Raw genomic sequence first — 16,160 nt, 5'->3', positions numbered from 1 at the left:
AAAATCTGTATCAATAGATCCTGTCCCCTAATAATTGTGATGGAATGCAAGTACCTCCAGGAGAGGGGACTGGTGAGAGGATAGTAGCAGGCCCTTCTGTCTTGGGGTAAGCATCTTTGTTAAGAGACAGTTATACATCAGGTGATACAGAGGAAATCCCAGGAGGAGGAATAGAAAGCAGACCGAATAAACTTGTCTAATTCTCTCTGTTTTGCCAGAGACCAACTCCAGACACGGCACTGGGCACGTATGGTGCGAGCACTGTTGCCAAGGGACAGTCATGTCAGAAGTGACAACACGCTAACAGAAACTGCCAGTTATTGGGCACCTACTGAGTACCACATGCACATATCCTCTCATATAATCACCACCACCACCCTGTGTGATCAGTGTAACACCCATTTTACAGATCAGGTCATTGAGGTTAAATTGCTGATGATCGTAATTCAGTAAATGGCAGAATCAGGATTTGAACCCAGATTTGTCTGACCCCAAAGCTTGTGATACCACTCTAATGGCTGAAAGTGAAGAGGAATTAAAGAACCTCTTGATGAAGGTGAAAGAGGGGAGTGAAAAAGCTGGCTCAAAACTCAACATGCAATAAACTAAGATCATGGCATCTGGTCCGATCTCTTCATGGCAAATAGATGGGGGAAAAGTGTAAGCAGTGGCATATTTTATATTCTTGGGCTCCAAAATCACTGCAGATGGTGACTGGAGCCATGTAATTAAAAGATGCTTGCTCTTTGGAAGAAAAGCTATAACAAACCTAGATAACATATTAAAAAGCAGAGACAGCACTTTGCCGACAAGATCCCTATTGTCAAAACTATGGTTTGTCCAGTGATCATGCATGGATGTAAGAGTTGGTCCATTAAGGCTGAGCACTGAAGAATTGATGCTTTTGAATTGTGGAGCTGGAGAAGACTCTTGAGAGTCCATTGGACAGCACAGAGATCAAACCAGTCAATCCTAAAGGAAATTAACCCTGAATATTCATTGGAAGGACTGATGCTAAAGCTTAAGCTCCAATACTTTGGCCGCCTGATGTGAAGAGCTGACTCATTGGAAAAGACCCTGATGCTGGGAAAGACTGAGGGCAGGAGGAGAAGGGGACCACAGGATGAGATGGCTGGATGGCATCACTGACTCAATGGACATGAGTTTGAGTGATGGGAGTTGGTGATGGACAGGGAGGCCTGGTGTGCTGCAGTCCATGGGGTCGCAAAGAGTCGGACATGACTTGGAGACTGAAAAACAACAACAAAGCCTTTTTTTTTTTTCCTGTAAATATTACTCCTTAAGCCCTCATCACTCTCCTTTTAGCATCTGTGTCAGCTCTTGATGGAGACCTCCACTTGGGCTAATCTCTTCTGGGAGTGCTAGGAAGTTAGGGATTGTTACTCTGACATTGTAGCAGAAGAAATGACGTGCAGAATGCCTTCCTGAAGGAATACACACAGAGGCATCCTCTGGGCCTCTCCCATGATATTAACCCCCCAGGGCGCTTTCGCCATCAGGAGGACCGCTGAGTCTGGAAGCAGACACACTGCGGAGCTCAACTCTAAGCATCTGATCTGGGGCCCCCAGAACAAGGGCTGACTTGGAGAACTTAGCCATGGCGCCCTTTCCAGGCCTCTCTCTTTGTTTCAAGGGAAAAATCAAGAAGTCAGAAAATAACCAGGCAATGAAACAATTCTAGGCAGTTGGAAGCAAAGTGAAAAAAGATAGCTACTGGAGGAATTCGAGATTCTTGTTTTCAATTTTCTTCTCCAGAGAGTTTTTTTTCCGTATCCATGTGGACTTACCCATTTGCTGTAATAGCAGAAAGGCTCCTATAAAATCTTGTTAAAAAGGAATTCTTGACAACATCTTAGAAAGCCCAAGTTATAAATATCTTAAAAGATAAGGAGGATATCTTTGCCAAATTAAAGGAAGCAACTGGGCAAGGCATTAAAGCAGCAGAGAAACAGTCTGACAGAAACACTCAAGCCCCATCCAGCCCTCGAGTCCCTCATTCTGAAGCTTTCTCTTTCAAAGCCACCAAGAGAGCTAGAGATGAACTTCTGAAAGCTTTGAAGCTTGAATGGCCAGAGCTGGCACAGCAGGTATGGAGCGCTGTGGCCAAAGATGGCCTTATGTGTCTGCCAAGCATGTAGCAGCATGTGGGGCTTACAAGGGAGATACTCCTGAATGTTTCCCCACCTGGGAGAATCAGAAGCATGGGCATACCTCCCTTCTTTCTGGGGTTCCCTTCCAGAATTAGAACTGCTTTGTCTGGGCCCTGCTGCTGTGTCGTGCAGTGGTGTGCACCCCAGGACCACACTGTGGCCTGTGACCATGTGACCATCTGAGGTGGCTGAACACTGACATAGATGGAGAAAAATGTGAGACTGGGCAATCAGCAAAAAGACAACACTGGTGAGACAGGCATTCAGGAGCACAGTTCCCCAGAGTACTTTTGGGTCGGGTTTCATGGTTGGATTTCTTTTATTCTTTCCCTTCTATTTTTGTTTTTGGAAACTGGCAAGGGGAAGGAGTGTCAGGAGAGCATGGAGGCCTGGTAGATAGGAAATAGACCTCCCCAGTAAATGTGATCACAGGCGCAGCCCTGTCCTTCCCACCCCTCCCCATCTCAGTGCCCAGTCCGGATGTCACTGGAGCCCCACCTTGAAGGCACTGCTTGATCCATCCCTGACACAGCGCAGCTCATCCATCCTGAAGCTTTCAGACCAGCCTGGAAGGGCTTGGCCTGGCTGCTGTTGCCATGGTAATGGAGTGCCAAGGCTTCCCTAAGAGCAAGAAGGACCCTTGCCTTCTCTCCACTTCTGCTTCCGTTCCTGAATGTGGCCCAGTGCTCTGCTTTGGCTCTGGGTCCTCTCTCTCTGCTCTTCTCCATTGCTCCCTGGCCTCTGGCCATTTTGACTCTCTTTTGGTTCCCAGAATGTGCGAGGCTGCATCCTGCATGAGACCTATGATGGGGGTGTTCTTCTCTTGTGCTGTCAGTACTTGGCTCACTCTTACGTCTCAGCTCGAATTTCCCTGCAACAAACGTATCTTGAGTACGTACAGTGCGCCCTATGCTCTTCTGGGTGCTTGGGGTTACATCAGTGAAGAGAACAAAGACCTTATTTCTGTGGACCAACTTTCTATCTCTTCCTTGAATTCTCACCTGACCCCCCATCCTTCCAGGCTGGATCAAATCCTTTAGTACATGACAGATGCTATCGGTATTCTGTTTATTTAATGCCAGTTCCCCTACATTAGACTGTAGATTCTACAAGGTCAGGAATTATGTCTCTTTAATTCACCACTGTATACTCAGTACCAACACACTGCCTAACACCCTGAAGGTGCTCAGTAGATATGGGTGAAGAAATGGATAAATAGATGGATGAATGGTAATTGTTTTTGTTGACAAGTAGCAGTATCAGGTGTGAGGATCACACATACTTCTGGAAGGAAGTTGTTTGTGCTAAGAGGCTCAGGAAGAAGCTATACAGAGCTTTTCAAGTCCTTCGAACGTACAGGTTCTTGCTCAGCCTTGTCTGAGCTCCAGGTGTCCCACTACCTAAGCTCTAGGCATTTCATGTTTTGTTTTGTTTTTAATGACCATGATCGAGCCTGACTCGAAAGCAGCATCTGTTTGCCTCCCTTGTCAATTTCATCGTCTCAAGATGGAGACCTCCAAGGGGCTTGGTGAGAAACTGAACTATCAAAACTAGCACCCCATTTACTTGGTCTGCCTGGAACCCGACCTTCCCCTGGGCTGCGGTAGAGATGGTCTTCATCTGGATTAATCAGTTTCATGCACTTTGCAATCAGCTATGCTGGTATTCAGAGTGAAATGCTACCATGACAACTGCCACAACAGATGGTATTTGATCAGTCTCTAAGCTACAGAGGAGATATACAGCAGTGCTTCTGGGGTTTACATATTTTACGTTATCACGAGACCCCATCCGGCCTTAACCATGACTGAAATGTAAAGTTTTCCATTTGTCTGCCAGCCCCCTCCCTTCTCTTTCCAGTTGTTTGCCATTTATTTTGATTTTCCTTGCTCTCTGCCTGGGCTGGATGTAGATGTATTTCTGGATGTGAGAGAGCTAGGCTACACCGTACTTGGTCCATGGAAGTTGCCCTGCAGGTCTAATGTTTAGAGACTGTTGAGAAGCTATTCAACTATGGGATGGAGATCCTGGCTGAGAGTAGGGGGAAAGGCTTAAAATTGCCAGCCTTTCTCTCTCGGATGTTCATGGACCACACAGGGTGGAGGCCACGTATGGCCCCAAAGCAAGGGAAACCCTGGGAAGTGCGTCTTGGTCTCAGTTTGTCCCCTTTTACTGCCCTCTCTTTGATCCGGCTCCTTTCTCCTCCCAGGGTCTCTGGTGTTGTCCCATTTCTCAGCTTCCTGCCTCCACCCTAGCTAGCATTACAAACTCCAGGAGCTCGATCCCAGAGCTCTTGGACCCATTTCTAGGGCAACAGCTACAGCAGCCTTCTCACCCAGTGCCCCTCCCCACCCCCTCAGCAACACTGGAATGTCAGACTTTGCACAGATATTTTTTTCAGCTAATTTTGGAAAGCAGTTTATATTGGCCGCTATGTGTTAATGAACAACTTCGGTTCTATTTACATACTTTGCTGGTGAAGAGTCTTTTCCTTCGCTCTGCCTCTCAACTTTAACAGGATCCGCATCCCGCACTAGATGTCTGGATCCCATTTGAGCCGTGAGCCTCTCTAAAGATGGGCACCTCATTGTGCTGTGATGGGAACCCCAGGGGCTGCCACTGGCCAGTCCCCTCCAGGGATGATGTGGTGGGAGTATGCAGTCTCAGTCATACAGGAGGCTGGATTGTTTACCTGAACAGTGTTTATAAGAAAACCTTAAGGTGATTTTGAATCACAAGAGAGCCTGGATCAAAGAAACAGTCTCCCCTTCTGATCTCATTCCAAGTGAAGCGGGAGGTTGGAATCCACATCTGACCTTGCTCCCCAGCCCCTTGCCCTTCCTGGGGTACAGATGAAAAGAGCATGGGTCTCTGCCGCCTTGTCAGGCATGAGTTTTAACCTTAATGGAACATTATTAAAGAATGGATTTGAAACTTGAGGAATGTGTTTTGAACTCCTCCTGTGAGCAGAGAATTCATGGTAGAGGGGGGAAAAAAAAATTCAAGGCGCTTGACGGGCTTATGAACCGTCTTTTAAATGATGAACCAAGTTCTTATTTTTAGGTTTTATGTTTTCTGGGAGTGCAGCTCAGCCATCTGGATAGTGTTCCCGTTTCATCTCCTCTTTAGGAGAAAGCATTCCTGGTGCCCTGGGGCCTCCTCTCTTCACCTAATGGAGGGAGATCCTAATGTTTCCCTTGTTTATTAGATGCTCTGATTCTCCTGGAAACGGAGGGGAGTCGGGGTGTGTATGGACCCTAAAGAGGGGGATTGTGTAAATGTGGACTCCTGGCTGGGAGGAGAACTCTGCACCAACGCCAGCAAAAGAATGGAGTGTAGTGCCTGGCACAGAGCAGACATCGCATCATTACCTTGATTGAATGACTGATTAAAAGAATCATCTCAGATTTCTCACCCTTGGCACTAGCTGACATGTGGGGTTGGATAATTCTTTATTGGGAGAGATCTGTGTTAGTAGCATCCGTAGCCTCTGAACACTAGATGTCAGTTCCCTTCAGGGTTGTGACAACCCCAAATGTGACAAGATGTGGCCAGATGCCCCCCGGGGGAGGGTTGCACAAAATCCTCCTTTCCTGGTCTCTTTCACTCAGCGAAAAACTACTGATCAAAATTATGAAATTCGTTGACAGAGTGATAGGACTGTAAAAAAAAAAAAGAGAGAGAGAGAGAGATGAAGTATTCTAGGTAACCCACATATATTATTCCTCCCCTTAACAGAGTTTAACATTTAAAAAGAAAACCCATGGGTCAATTGAAATATGCCAAGGCTAGCCTTGCAAAAAGAAATTACCGTGGACTTTAAATGATGACACATGTATCGAATGCTCCATACACATGCTCCTTGGAGAGAAGGTCTGTAGGATTGCCGTGTTGCAGTAAGCAGAGCTTTTCCTGACTGTCTTGGCGGGTGTCCTTTTTCGTGTGTTCAGTGTCGCACTCCCACAGTATTGGTGAAAAAAACTTAAACCTACCCATCTCAGTCCACCCACATGACACCTCCCAGGATAAATAACAAATGCACTATTTTTGATTTTGCATTAGCAGGTTCAGGGGCTGTCAGCCTTTTCTGCTGCTCATTTTCCATGGGGACATGATTGCCAAAGCCTCCTTTCTAAGCTGTGCACCACGAGATATTAAAAGAAGTAGGTTTGGGCCCTGTATAGCACAGGGAACTGTATTCAGTGTTCCTGTGATAAACTATCAGGAAAAGAATATGGAAAAGAATGTATGTACAACTAAATCATTTTGCTGTACAGATTAACACAACTTTGTAAATCAACTATACCTCAATAAAATTAATTTAAAATTGAAAAAAAATAAACACACCAAAGAAAGTGGATAGGATTATAGGAAGAGACAAGTGGTAGCAGAAAAATTTTATAATTTTACCATGATTTCAATATTAATACCTTTGTATGGAGGCAGAAAATCCTTTTGAGTGGTTTTGACCTGTTCCCTCTGTGTGCAATAGCATGAATTCTCAAAAGCATGGTTTTATAATAGAGTGCAGTCACATCTAGAGAGAGGATTTTTATTACACTTCTGCATGGAAGCTGGCTGCTCTAAACACCTTGCACAGGATCCTCCCAGCCATTCTCTTCCTTCTTTGACTGCCTCCTTCCCCCCCACTTCCCTCCACGATGGTGGCACCTGAATTGTCACTGTCGGTCATCCTGCACTGGAAAGAGGAAAGGAGCGCTCTCATTTTCCCTCCTGCTTTGTAAGATACGACTTTCTGCCATGGTGGCAGGCAAAACCCATAGCATCAGCATTTATTTTATCTGTGGGAAATTGCATTCTACCCCTTTTCCTAGAGATGAAAGAATGCCTCCCACATGAAGACCCTGGAAGCTGGGAAAGAGATGGGAACCTGAGCTTTAAAAAAAAAAAAATGCAAGGATGGAACAGATTCTTTTTCAGTGGATGCAGTTTTATTCAGGTGTCCCCAAGCTTAACATGTTTAGAAGCTGCAAAGACTGAGAGCAGAGAATGCCAGACATCAGGGGAGGGTGGACGTGAACTTTAAGAAGACTGCCTTGGAGCCAGACTGTACTCAAAGGAGAGCTCGTAAAATGGAGACACTTTACTCTATGGCTACGAAGGAGCCATCAGGATGTTGCTTGGGGGAGGAGAGGAGAATGGTCACAAGCACACTGTGATAGTCATTTATGGGTTCAGAACAAACCCCTTGGGTCAAATACTGGTTTGAGCTCATAAGCATGTGGCCGGAGCCTGGGAAGTCGGGCAGGGGCTGGGGGGTTGTAGAGGTAAGGAAGACGTGAAATGCAAACTCTGTGAAATCCAAAGTTCCCTCCGTCAAGTCCAAAGCAATTTCTTTTATTTATGGTTACCACTGACATGAATCAAGCCTGAACATTTTCCTGTAGACCTAAAAGTAATTAACCCTGACAACTGAAGTCAAATTAGACCTTTGGGAATGACCTAATTGCTCTTTCCTGTGGAGGGGGGCCCGGGGGGGACGTGGGCTTGCCCTTGGCCGTGGCATCCACCCTGGAAAGCCTGGAAGGCCTCCCAGACTCTGGTGGGGTCGGGTCCCTTCTTGCCACAGAAGACACACAGGACAGAGAGGCTGGGTGAGCTGGCAGCTCTCCTTGGTCCTCTGCGATGCCTGCCATCCTGAGAATTTTGTGAGTCAACACTACCCAGATTCCTGCTGAAATTCCCATTCACTCTTTTTATATTTGACTGCTCGCCTCCTCAGGGGCTGGAAACCTCTCCCAGCTGCTGGTAGGGGGGTGGGTCTCCTAACCTCATCCCCACCTCCATGTTTCTGGCAGCTGCTCCAGCGTTCAGGATAGCGCTGGTGACAGTGATCCACACAAGAGCTCCGATTTCACCCTGGTTATTTTTGGCAGCTGTGAGCAATCCAAGGCCTCGACTCTTGGCACTGTGTGTGGTTAGGATATTAGGTAACCTTTTCCTGTGCAAGTACAGACAAAGAGTCCTGACCTGCATCCATCCATCCATCTGTCCATTCAGCATTTTCATGTCATTTCTTTTCCTCTTTGAGAAACTTAGCAAATGCACAATGAACCCTCTCTTCTGACATAGCCTCTTGTTCCTAATAAGAGATGGCTCTGGAGAACGCTAAACATTTATTGAGTGTATATTGTTGTTTTTTTTTCCTCCTAGATTGAAAACATAGATGCCTGTTTGAATTTCCTGGCAGCTAAGGGAATAAACATCCAGGGACTCTCTGCGGAAGGTGAGTCAGCACCTGTCATGAAGTTGCCCTTTCACTGTTTGAAATGCCCAGCTGTTACTTATTGATGACATTTATAGAGTTAAGCCAGTGGGTCCTGGTAGGCTCTTCCAGTCTTGTTTCTCTCTGGTTTTGAGACTGCTCAATGCTTGTCTACACTTGAGGATGCCAGTTTTTTTGACAACCTGAAGAATCACTCTGAGAGTGCCGGTCCAACCATGCCAGCCTTGTCCGCCTGGCACAGAGGGAGCAGCAAAGACGGAGCTGGTTCTCTCTGAGAAGGGTTTCATCACACAATGCCGATTTGATTCACGTGACCGACGAGTCAGTTAATTATCAAGCCAGGCCTTATCTGTGGAAGAGAGAACACTTAACCACAGAACATATTTAAATCGTACAAGTTCCCAGGGAAAAATGCCTAATCCTTATCTCTTACTTTTATTAGAAGAAGCAGCACTTTTCCTAGCTCCAAAAAAAAAGCACGTGATTTATTAATGAGATGCTCCATTCTGACATCCTGATTAGTTTTTAATTAACTCCAATTTGGTGGCTAATTAACACATTAGTGTTTGCTGGTGGTTTGCTGTTCAATTAAGTGTTGGTCTGGAGATGGCTGGTCTGAATTCTTAGCCTCCTTAGGCAACGTCTCATTGTGGAACCTCGCTGTCTCTCTCTCTCTCTGTCTCCTGTTTGTAAATACAAGCAGCTGCCAGCTCCGAGGCTGCCACAGGCCCCGGCATCCTCCCAAACTCATTAGGGTGCACCTGCCTCCAGTTTTCCCAGAACAGGTAGAGCTGTGTGGGCTTCAGGTGACACCACCCTAGCATGCTTGTGTTTCGCAAAGTTGCCTGTTAGCGTCGACTCTGGTGGTTAGGGTGGGGAGGCGGGGAGCGCTGAGGAAAGACGCAGCCCCGTGGAGCAGGTAAGTTTGCAAACATGAACCTTTCGGGCCCTGTTCCTTACCTTTGCCCTGCTGCGTGGTGAAAGCTTGGTTGTCCTGGCTGGGTTTCTGCACTGTAGTCTCTCTCGATTTTGGAGGTGGGCGGCCACTATTGGTGTCTTATGTCTCTGATCGCAGTTCCCCAAGTGGGACCTCTAATAGGCTGGGGCTGTCCCGGGTCAGACACAGTCACACTGCTTCCAGAAGTCTCTGAGCGAGCTCTTGGTGATCAGCCTTCATCTCAGCTCAGAGAGAAGGGTCCACAGAGGATTGCTTGGTCTGGGCTGTGGGCCCTCCTCCACCGGGGATGAGACCTGGGCTGAATGTCATGTGGCATACACCTTGCTGGGGCGTGGAGGGTTGTTGGTGGTATTTCCATGGAGACAGAGAGAGATGCAAATTTCTGTTCCAAGGAGCACATGACTTCTTTCTGGAAGAGTGTGCTGGTGCTGGTGTAGGTGGCGGGCGCACATTCCTTCCAGTTCCTGGGCGTGATTAGACGGCGTGTGCCCTCATAGCAGAGCATCAGCAGGGGCTTCTACAAGTTATGCATAGCCGAAGGAGCTCCAGGGGATGTAGACTGTAGGCCAGCTTCATCTCATGTGGTCTGAAGGAGACCCTAGCCACCCTGCCATCCATCTACCCATTGTCCTGCCTTCTGCCTGCCCTGTCTCTCCCATGCCCCCACCTGCCCCATCTTCTGTATACCTTAAGGCATAGAGAGTCTACTCAACAAATGTTTGTTGAATGAATAAGTACCAACTGCGCCCAGGTGGCTTAGTGAAAAGTCCACCTGCCAATGCAGGAGATGCAAGAGACCTGGGTCCAATCCCTGGTCAGGAAGATCCCCTGGAGGAGGAAGAAATGATAATCCACTCCAGGATTCTTGCTTGGAAAATTCCATGGACAGAGGAGCCTGGTGAGCTACAGTCTGTGGAATCGCAGGAGAGTCAGATACGACTGAGCGGGCACGCACGTGCCTTGAAGGCTTTTATCTGCATTAGCCCCAGCTCTCACAACAGGTGATGGAATTTACAATAGACCGAGTTACAGATGAGGAAATTTTGCCTTAATGAAGTTGTGAAGCCTATAGTGAGTGAGTGGCAAGGCAGGGTGTTGAACCCAAGTGATTTCAGAGCTCATGTTCGTGGTGTCTTTGGGGACAGCAGATGGATAAAATCCAAGCATGCCAGGTACAGGTGAAAGAAGTCGAAACAGATGTAGAACCTTTGTCCTAGTGGACGCTGTCTCAGAAGATGCTGGGCCACTCCCAAAGGCACATCCTGCAGAGGGACAAGCCCTGGCCCCTGGTCAGTGGGATGTGGCCCCTTTGAGTCTCTGAGCAGAGAAGAACAGACTGGAACCAGGGGGTTGAGAATCAGTCACTGGGGTATAACCATGAAGTGAGGTTTTCAGAAACTGCCCCCACCTGTGCTATGCTAACCCCCATCTTTCCTGCTGAGTTGAGGCTCACTTAGTATCTGGGCCAGAACCTATTTCTCTTTAGTCTTGCACAGTTATTAGGAGAGGCAAGAGACATGGGTTCCATCCCTGGGTTGGGAAGATCCCTTGGAGGAGGAAATGGCAACCCCCTCCATTATTCCTGTATGGAAAACTCCATGGACAGAGGAGCCTGGTGAGCCTCAGTCCATGGAGTTGCGAAAGATTCAGACACAGCCGAGCAGGCACACCTGCACGCACGTGCTTTTAAGGCTTTATGTCGTAAATTTAAGAATAGATTTATGTCAATATCTAAGACTCAGTCTTGTTCATTTTTAAACTTCAGTCTCAAACTCAAAGCCTTTTCCCGGTGTCCCCCAGAGCAGGTGGCTTCGGAAGACTGAAGGGCGCTGGGGCATGGTGCCTTCCCTTCCCTCCCCTCTTCCCTGTGCCTGGGCGGCCAGGGTCGGGGCCAGAGCAGAGCAGCAGAGTTCTGCCAGTGGCAAAGTTGCTGTCTTTCTCTTGGGCGACTGTCATTGCCTCTGTTCCAGGTGGGGGTCTCTGTGTGCCCAGCTGACGGGCACTCGATCCCACGCTGCTTCCGGGCTCTGGTGGTCTGGTGGGAGGTTTGACCAGCTTTTCCAGCTCACCCCCAGCTGGTAGCATTCACCCCCCATCCCCCTGATTAGGACTCTCTCTGTCCCTGCACGGAGGCGGGCCCGGTAAGGCCGTAGACCTCAGCCTCGTGGTCCCTGCATCACCCACCATAGAGCCGCAGGAATGGGTGGGCTCTGTCCTCCGCCTGTAGCGATGGAACAGACCTCCTGGCACCTGGATGTCCCCACCTTATGGGCTCTCTCCAGCTGTTTCCAGCTTAGGAGGCCTGCAGGCAGCTGTGCCAAGTCTCGTCTAAGCAGGTGTCAGGGGCCCTGGGGTGCCAGCACCGCCACTCGGAGGAAATTTTCTTGGGGCCTCCACTCTGTTGACTTGAAGAGGTGCACAGACCCCACCTTCTTGCTCCTTGGGTAAGGGGAGGGGATACCCTGTCTCAGATCATCAGTCACGACCACCGTTGCTCACCCTCACTGCCAGTCTCTCATCTGGATCTTCTCCTGATTCGGGGTTGGGTGGGTCTAAGTGGGTGATACTGGTCTTTGATGGTAAGACTGATTCTGGACTAGGACAGTCTTGTGGGGGTGGGGGAGTGGGTGACTGGCCCCAAGTTTTGTCAGTTCAAGTACAGATCAAGAGTACTGAGAGCATTTTATCCTCAAATGAGTGTTAGTCACAATTTCAGGGTTATAGGAAATACCTCCATTTGACATACTGTTCAATTATAGGAAAGGAAATCATATATTGAGAACCCACCGTGTGCCATCACTGGGCTGAGAGCCGTATACAATTTTTACCTGATTTAATCCCCCAGCAACCTTCTGAGGTCAGTATTATATTACCCCATCTTATGGATGAGGAAACTGAGGCCCAAAGAGAATGTTACATGTAGCAAAAGGGAGGCCCGCAGGTAGGCATTGCTCGAGCTACTCACAGCTGTTGGTTTAAAGGCCTGGTGTTTTCTACTGCTCACCACTACCCACACTTCCAACCACCTGCATTATGACTAGAAAATCATTATAGTGTTTAAAGAATAATGTCATGTTAATGCTTTGTGTTTTGCTTTTGAAGATGATTGGGCACCCCAAGGTTCCTCCTCTGATTGAAAAAAAAGAAAAAATCAGTGGTTGGAAAGCCCCACAGGCACATCGCCACCCTTTCCCAGTGACTTAAGCAGGTTTGGAGCCCGGGAGGGTGTATGCACCTGTCCTTGAAGCCGTTTGAGCAGCTCAGGGCCCTGCCCTGACCTGCCTGTGAGAGAGCCACAGGGAACCGTCGTTCCAGGGCAAGACAGCCAAAGCCTGTGAGCTGGGGCTGCAGGCCAAGGTGAGCCCTGCGGAGACGCCACTAGTTCGCAGCTTCTCGCACCTCCTTGGTGTTTCCAAAGGCTGGACCCATCCACTTGCTCCTGGAGACTGGCCAGAGTCCTGTGAGCCTGGGCCTCACCCTGCCTCGGGTGATGGTCTAGATCCCTTCAACCCCTTTCCCACCACACTTCTCTCACCACCATCTGTAAACCTGTCCCTGGGAGGAAGGCCTCTATCTCTGGGAGTGTTGTGTTTTTTTTTTTTTTTTTTTCCTGTTGCATTGAGAACTCTTTGGATTTGTTCTCGTAACAACTTTTATATATAACATGCAGCAGTGTTAATTATCTTATCATGTTGTACATTACATGCCTAGTTCTTATTTATCTTAAAACTGGAAGTTGGTACATTATTGAGTGCCTTCATCCAGTTCCCCCATCCCCACCTTTGGTAACCACAAATCTAATCTCTTTTTTCTAATAAAAACAATTGTTCACTGATTAAAGACAGAGTTTATCTTCAGAGTTCATAAACAGATCCTAAAAACTCAATAGAAAAGTAGTTATATCAATACAACAAGTTATTCTCTGAAGAGGAAATGCGAATGGCGATTAAACATACGAAGAAGTGCTTCACCCCACTAACATTCTGGAAACTACTTAAAGTAACCTGATACACATACTTTCATGCATCATATGATTAAAAATGGAAAGATCTGATAATATCAAGTGATTGAGAGGTAGGTACTCTTATAAACTTTCCTTGTGGGAATACAGTTTAGACTGTTCATCTGCATGATCAGATTCCATTAAAATCTGAACTATTTGTTACTCATTTATTCCACTTTTCCGTATCTCTCTTTGAGGTTATACCTGGGAGTTTTGAGAAGACCTGGCATTTGTGCTGCCTGGCCCTAAGCCCATTCTCCCAGGATGGAGAAGCAGAGGTCGGGAGGGGAAGGCTTTTCTTATTCAGCACACATTTGCCGGGCATATCCTGTATACCAGATGCAGTGCTAGGCACCAGGGTACACGGAGAGTCATGTCAGTTGTACAAAACCAGCTTCAATTCCAATTAATAAGAGAGTTGTGCTGGTGGGATGTACAGGATCCAGTCAGTGATACCCAAAGAAAGGTAATAGTCAGCTCTACCTGGGACCGTCAGGGGGCTTCACAGAGACAGTGATGCTTCTCTTGGGTTTTACAAGATGAGTAGGCTTTCACCAATCAGAAAGGGAAGGTGAAGGGAAATTTAGATAGATATTCAGTTCAGTTCATTCGCTCAGTTGTGTCTGACTCTTTGCAACCCCATGAATCGCAGCACACCAGGCCTCCCTGTCCATCACCATCTCCTGGAGTTCACTCAAACTCACGTCCATCAAGTCGGTGATGCCATCCAGCCATCTCATTCTCTGTCGTCCCCTTCTCCTCCTACCCCCAATCCCTCCCAGCATCAGAGTCTTTTCCAATGAGTCAACTCTTCGCATGAGTGGCCAAAGTACTGGAGTTTCAGCTTTAGCATCATTCCTTCCAAAGAAATCCCAGGGCTGATCTCCTTCAGAATGGACTGGTTGGATCTCCTTGCAGTCCAAGGGACTCTCAAGAGTCTTCTCCAACACTACAGTTCAAAAGCATCAATTCTTTAGCACTCAGCTTTCTTCACAGTCCAACTCTCACATCCATACATGACCACTGGTGAAACCATAGCCTTGACTAGATGGACTTTGTTGGCAAAGTAATGTCTCTGCTTTTGAATATGCTATCTAGGTTGTTCATAACCTTTCTTCCAAGAAGTAAGCATCTTTTAATTTCATGGCTGCAATCACCATCTGCAGTGATTTGTGGAGCCCCCAGAAATAAAGTCTGACACTGTTCCCACTGTTTCCCCATCTATTTGCCATGAAGTGATGGGACTGGATGCCATGATCTTCGTTTTCTGAATGTTGAGCTTTAAGCCAACTTTTCCACTCTCCTCTTTCACTTTCATCAAGAGGCTTTTTAGTTCCTCTTCACTTTCTGCCATAAGGGTGGTGTCATCTGCATATCTGAGGTTATTGATATTTCTCCCGACAATCTTGATTCCAGATAGATATTAGGGCATAGTAATGTGATGGGCACAGAGGACTTGCTTTTTATCAGTCTTGCAGGTTGCAGGCAGGATGATGCTTCCAGGTGCCTCTGACAAGGAGTATAGGCGTTTGGCGTGAAATTGATCCCTGGGTCAAGAAGATCCCCTGAAGGGAAGGGAAGATCGCCCCTGAAAGGAATCTTTTCCAGGCAGCACAAATCCCAGGTTCCTGACTTGATTAGTTCAAACCTGGGTTTGTGGCCCTGATAGCCAGAGACCTGCTGCCGAGCTCTCCTCCTCTCGTTTGGAGCCAGAAAACAGGAGGTCTTTCTGGACCCTTAGGGTAAAAGCGGCAGGTGGATTGTCCCCATTGTCCTCCTTTGGGGTCTCGGAGTTCTGCGGTGAGGGGAACCGTTTCTGTCCCTTGCCAGCAGGGGGCGCTGTGGGCTCTACTTCCCACCGCCTCATCCACTCCCCGTGTGGGCTCTGATGGGCTTGATGAACAGAAGGGCTGCTGCAGTGGGGTTACATAGACGGCAGAGATAGGATTCACAGCCCCCAATCAGCTGGGTGACCTTACACCATGGCTTAAGGGGATTGAATAGGAATCCTGAGTCTACAGTCTAGGCAGCCTTCCCTACAAAGCAGCTTTCTTTGTATTCGATTATTCCAATGCTTGTGCCTAAGTAAATCAGACTTGAGTTCTCTTTTAAATAATATTGAAAGAAAATAACTCTATTCTCCCATCTTGCCCAACATGCCCTACAGCATCTATGCAGATTAGGAGCAGTGAGTGGGAGTAGAGATCAGTCAGAACCTAAAGAGATTGAGTCAAGGCAATTCTGAATTCTAGTGGGAATTGGCCTATGGTCTGTATAGTTTATTCTCCCGTTTATGTGCAGGTGGCCGTAGGAGAGAAGACAGAGCAGGGCTTTCGTCCTGGTTCCGATACCCCGCTAGCTTGTGTCTCCTTAGACAAGCCCTCTCTCTGACTCTCTCTGTCTCTCTGTAGGCAAGAATGCTGGAGTGGGGTGCCTTTCCCTTCTCCAGGGGCTCTTCTTGACCCAGGATTTGAGCCCAGGTCTCACACATTGCAGGGAGATTCTTTACCATCTAAGCCACCAGGGAAGCCCATCTCTCTCTAGGTCTTTTTTTTTTTTTTTTCCTAAAGATCAAGAGTGTGAGGATAGTTGATCAGAAATAAAGTGATGCTTTTTTTCCCAAAGCCTTAGGAAATGTCATGGGGGAACATTTTTGTGGGCTGGTGGATTTTGTTTTTAGAGAGCATGTGTAGCCAGCTTACCAGGCCTTGTGGCACACAGACAAATGCCATTTGGAAATAAGAAAAGAACACAATTCTAGCTATTTTGGATACTCTCTGT

At 47.5% G+C, this 16,160-nt stretch overlaps 1 protein-coding gene across 6 annotated transcripts in view; it reads left to right on the top strand.

Annotated features, from left to right (window-relative positions):
- NAV2 (neuron navigator 2) overlaps positions 1 to 16,160 on the top strand; it is a 426,264-nt gene that overhangs the window by 162,241 nt on the left and 247,863 nt on the right. For all 6 annotated transcript variants that reach the window (XM_069565338.1, XM_069565336.1, XM_069565339.1 and 3 more), the window contains exon 4: positions 8,346 to 8,418. In XM_069565338.1, coding sequence (XP_069421439.1) covers positions 8,346 to 8,418 — 73 coding nt within the window. The remainder of the gene's footprint in view (positions 1 to 8,345; positions 8,419 to 16,160) is intronic.

This window comes from Ovis canadensis, chromosome 21 (assembly GCF_042477335.2).
Source record: "Ovis canadensis isolate MfBH-ARS-UI-01 breed Bighorn chromosome 21, ARS-UI_OviCan_v2, whole genome shotgun sequence".
In the NCBI taxonomy this organism is placed as follows: domain Eukaryota; kingdom Metazoa; phylum Chordata; class Mammalia; order Artiodactyla; family Bovidae; genus Ovis; species Ovis canadensis.
The sequence above is the reverse complement of the archived record's forward strand: the minus strand, read 5'-3'. Positions and strand labels throughout refer to the sequence as shown.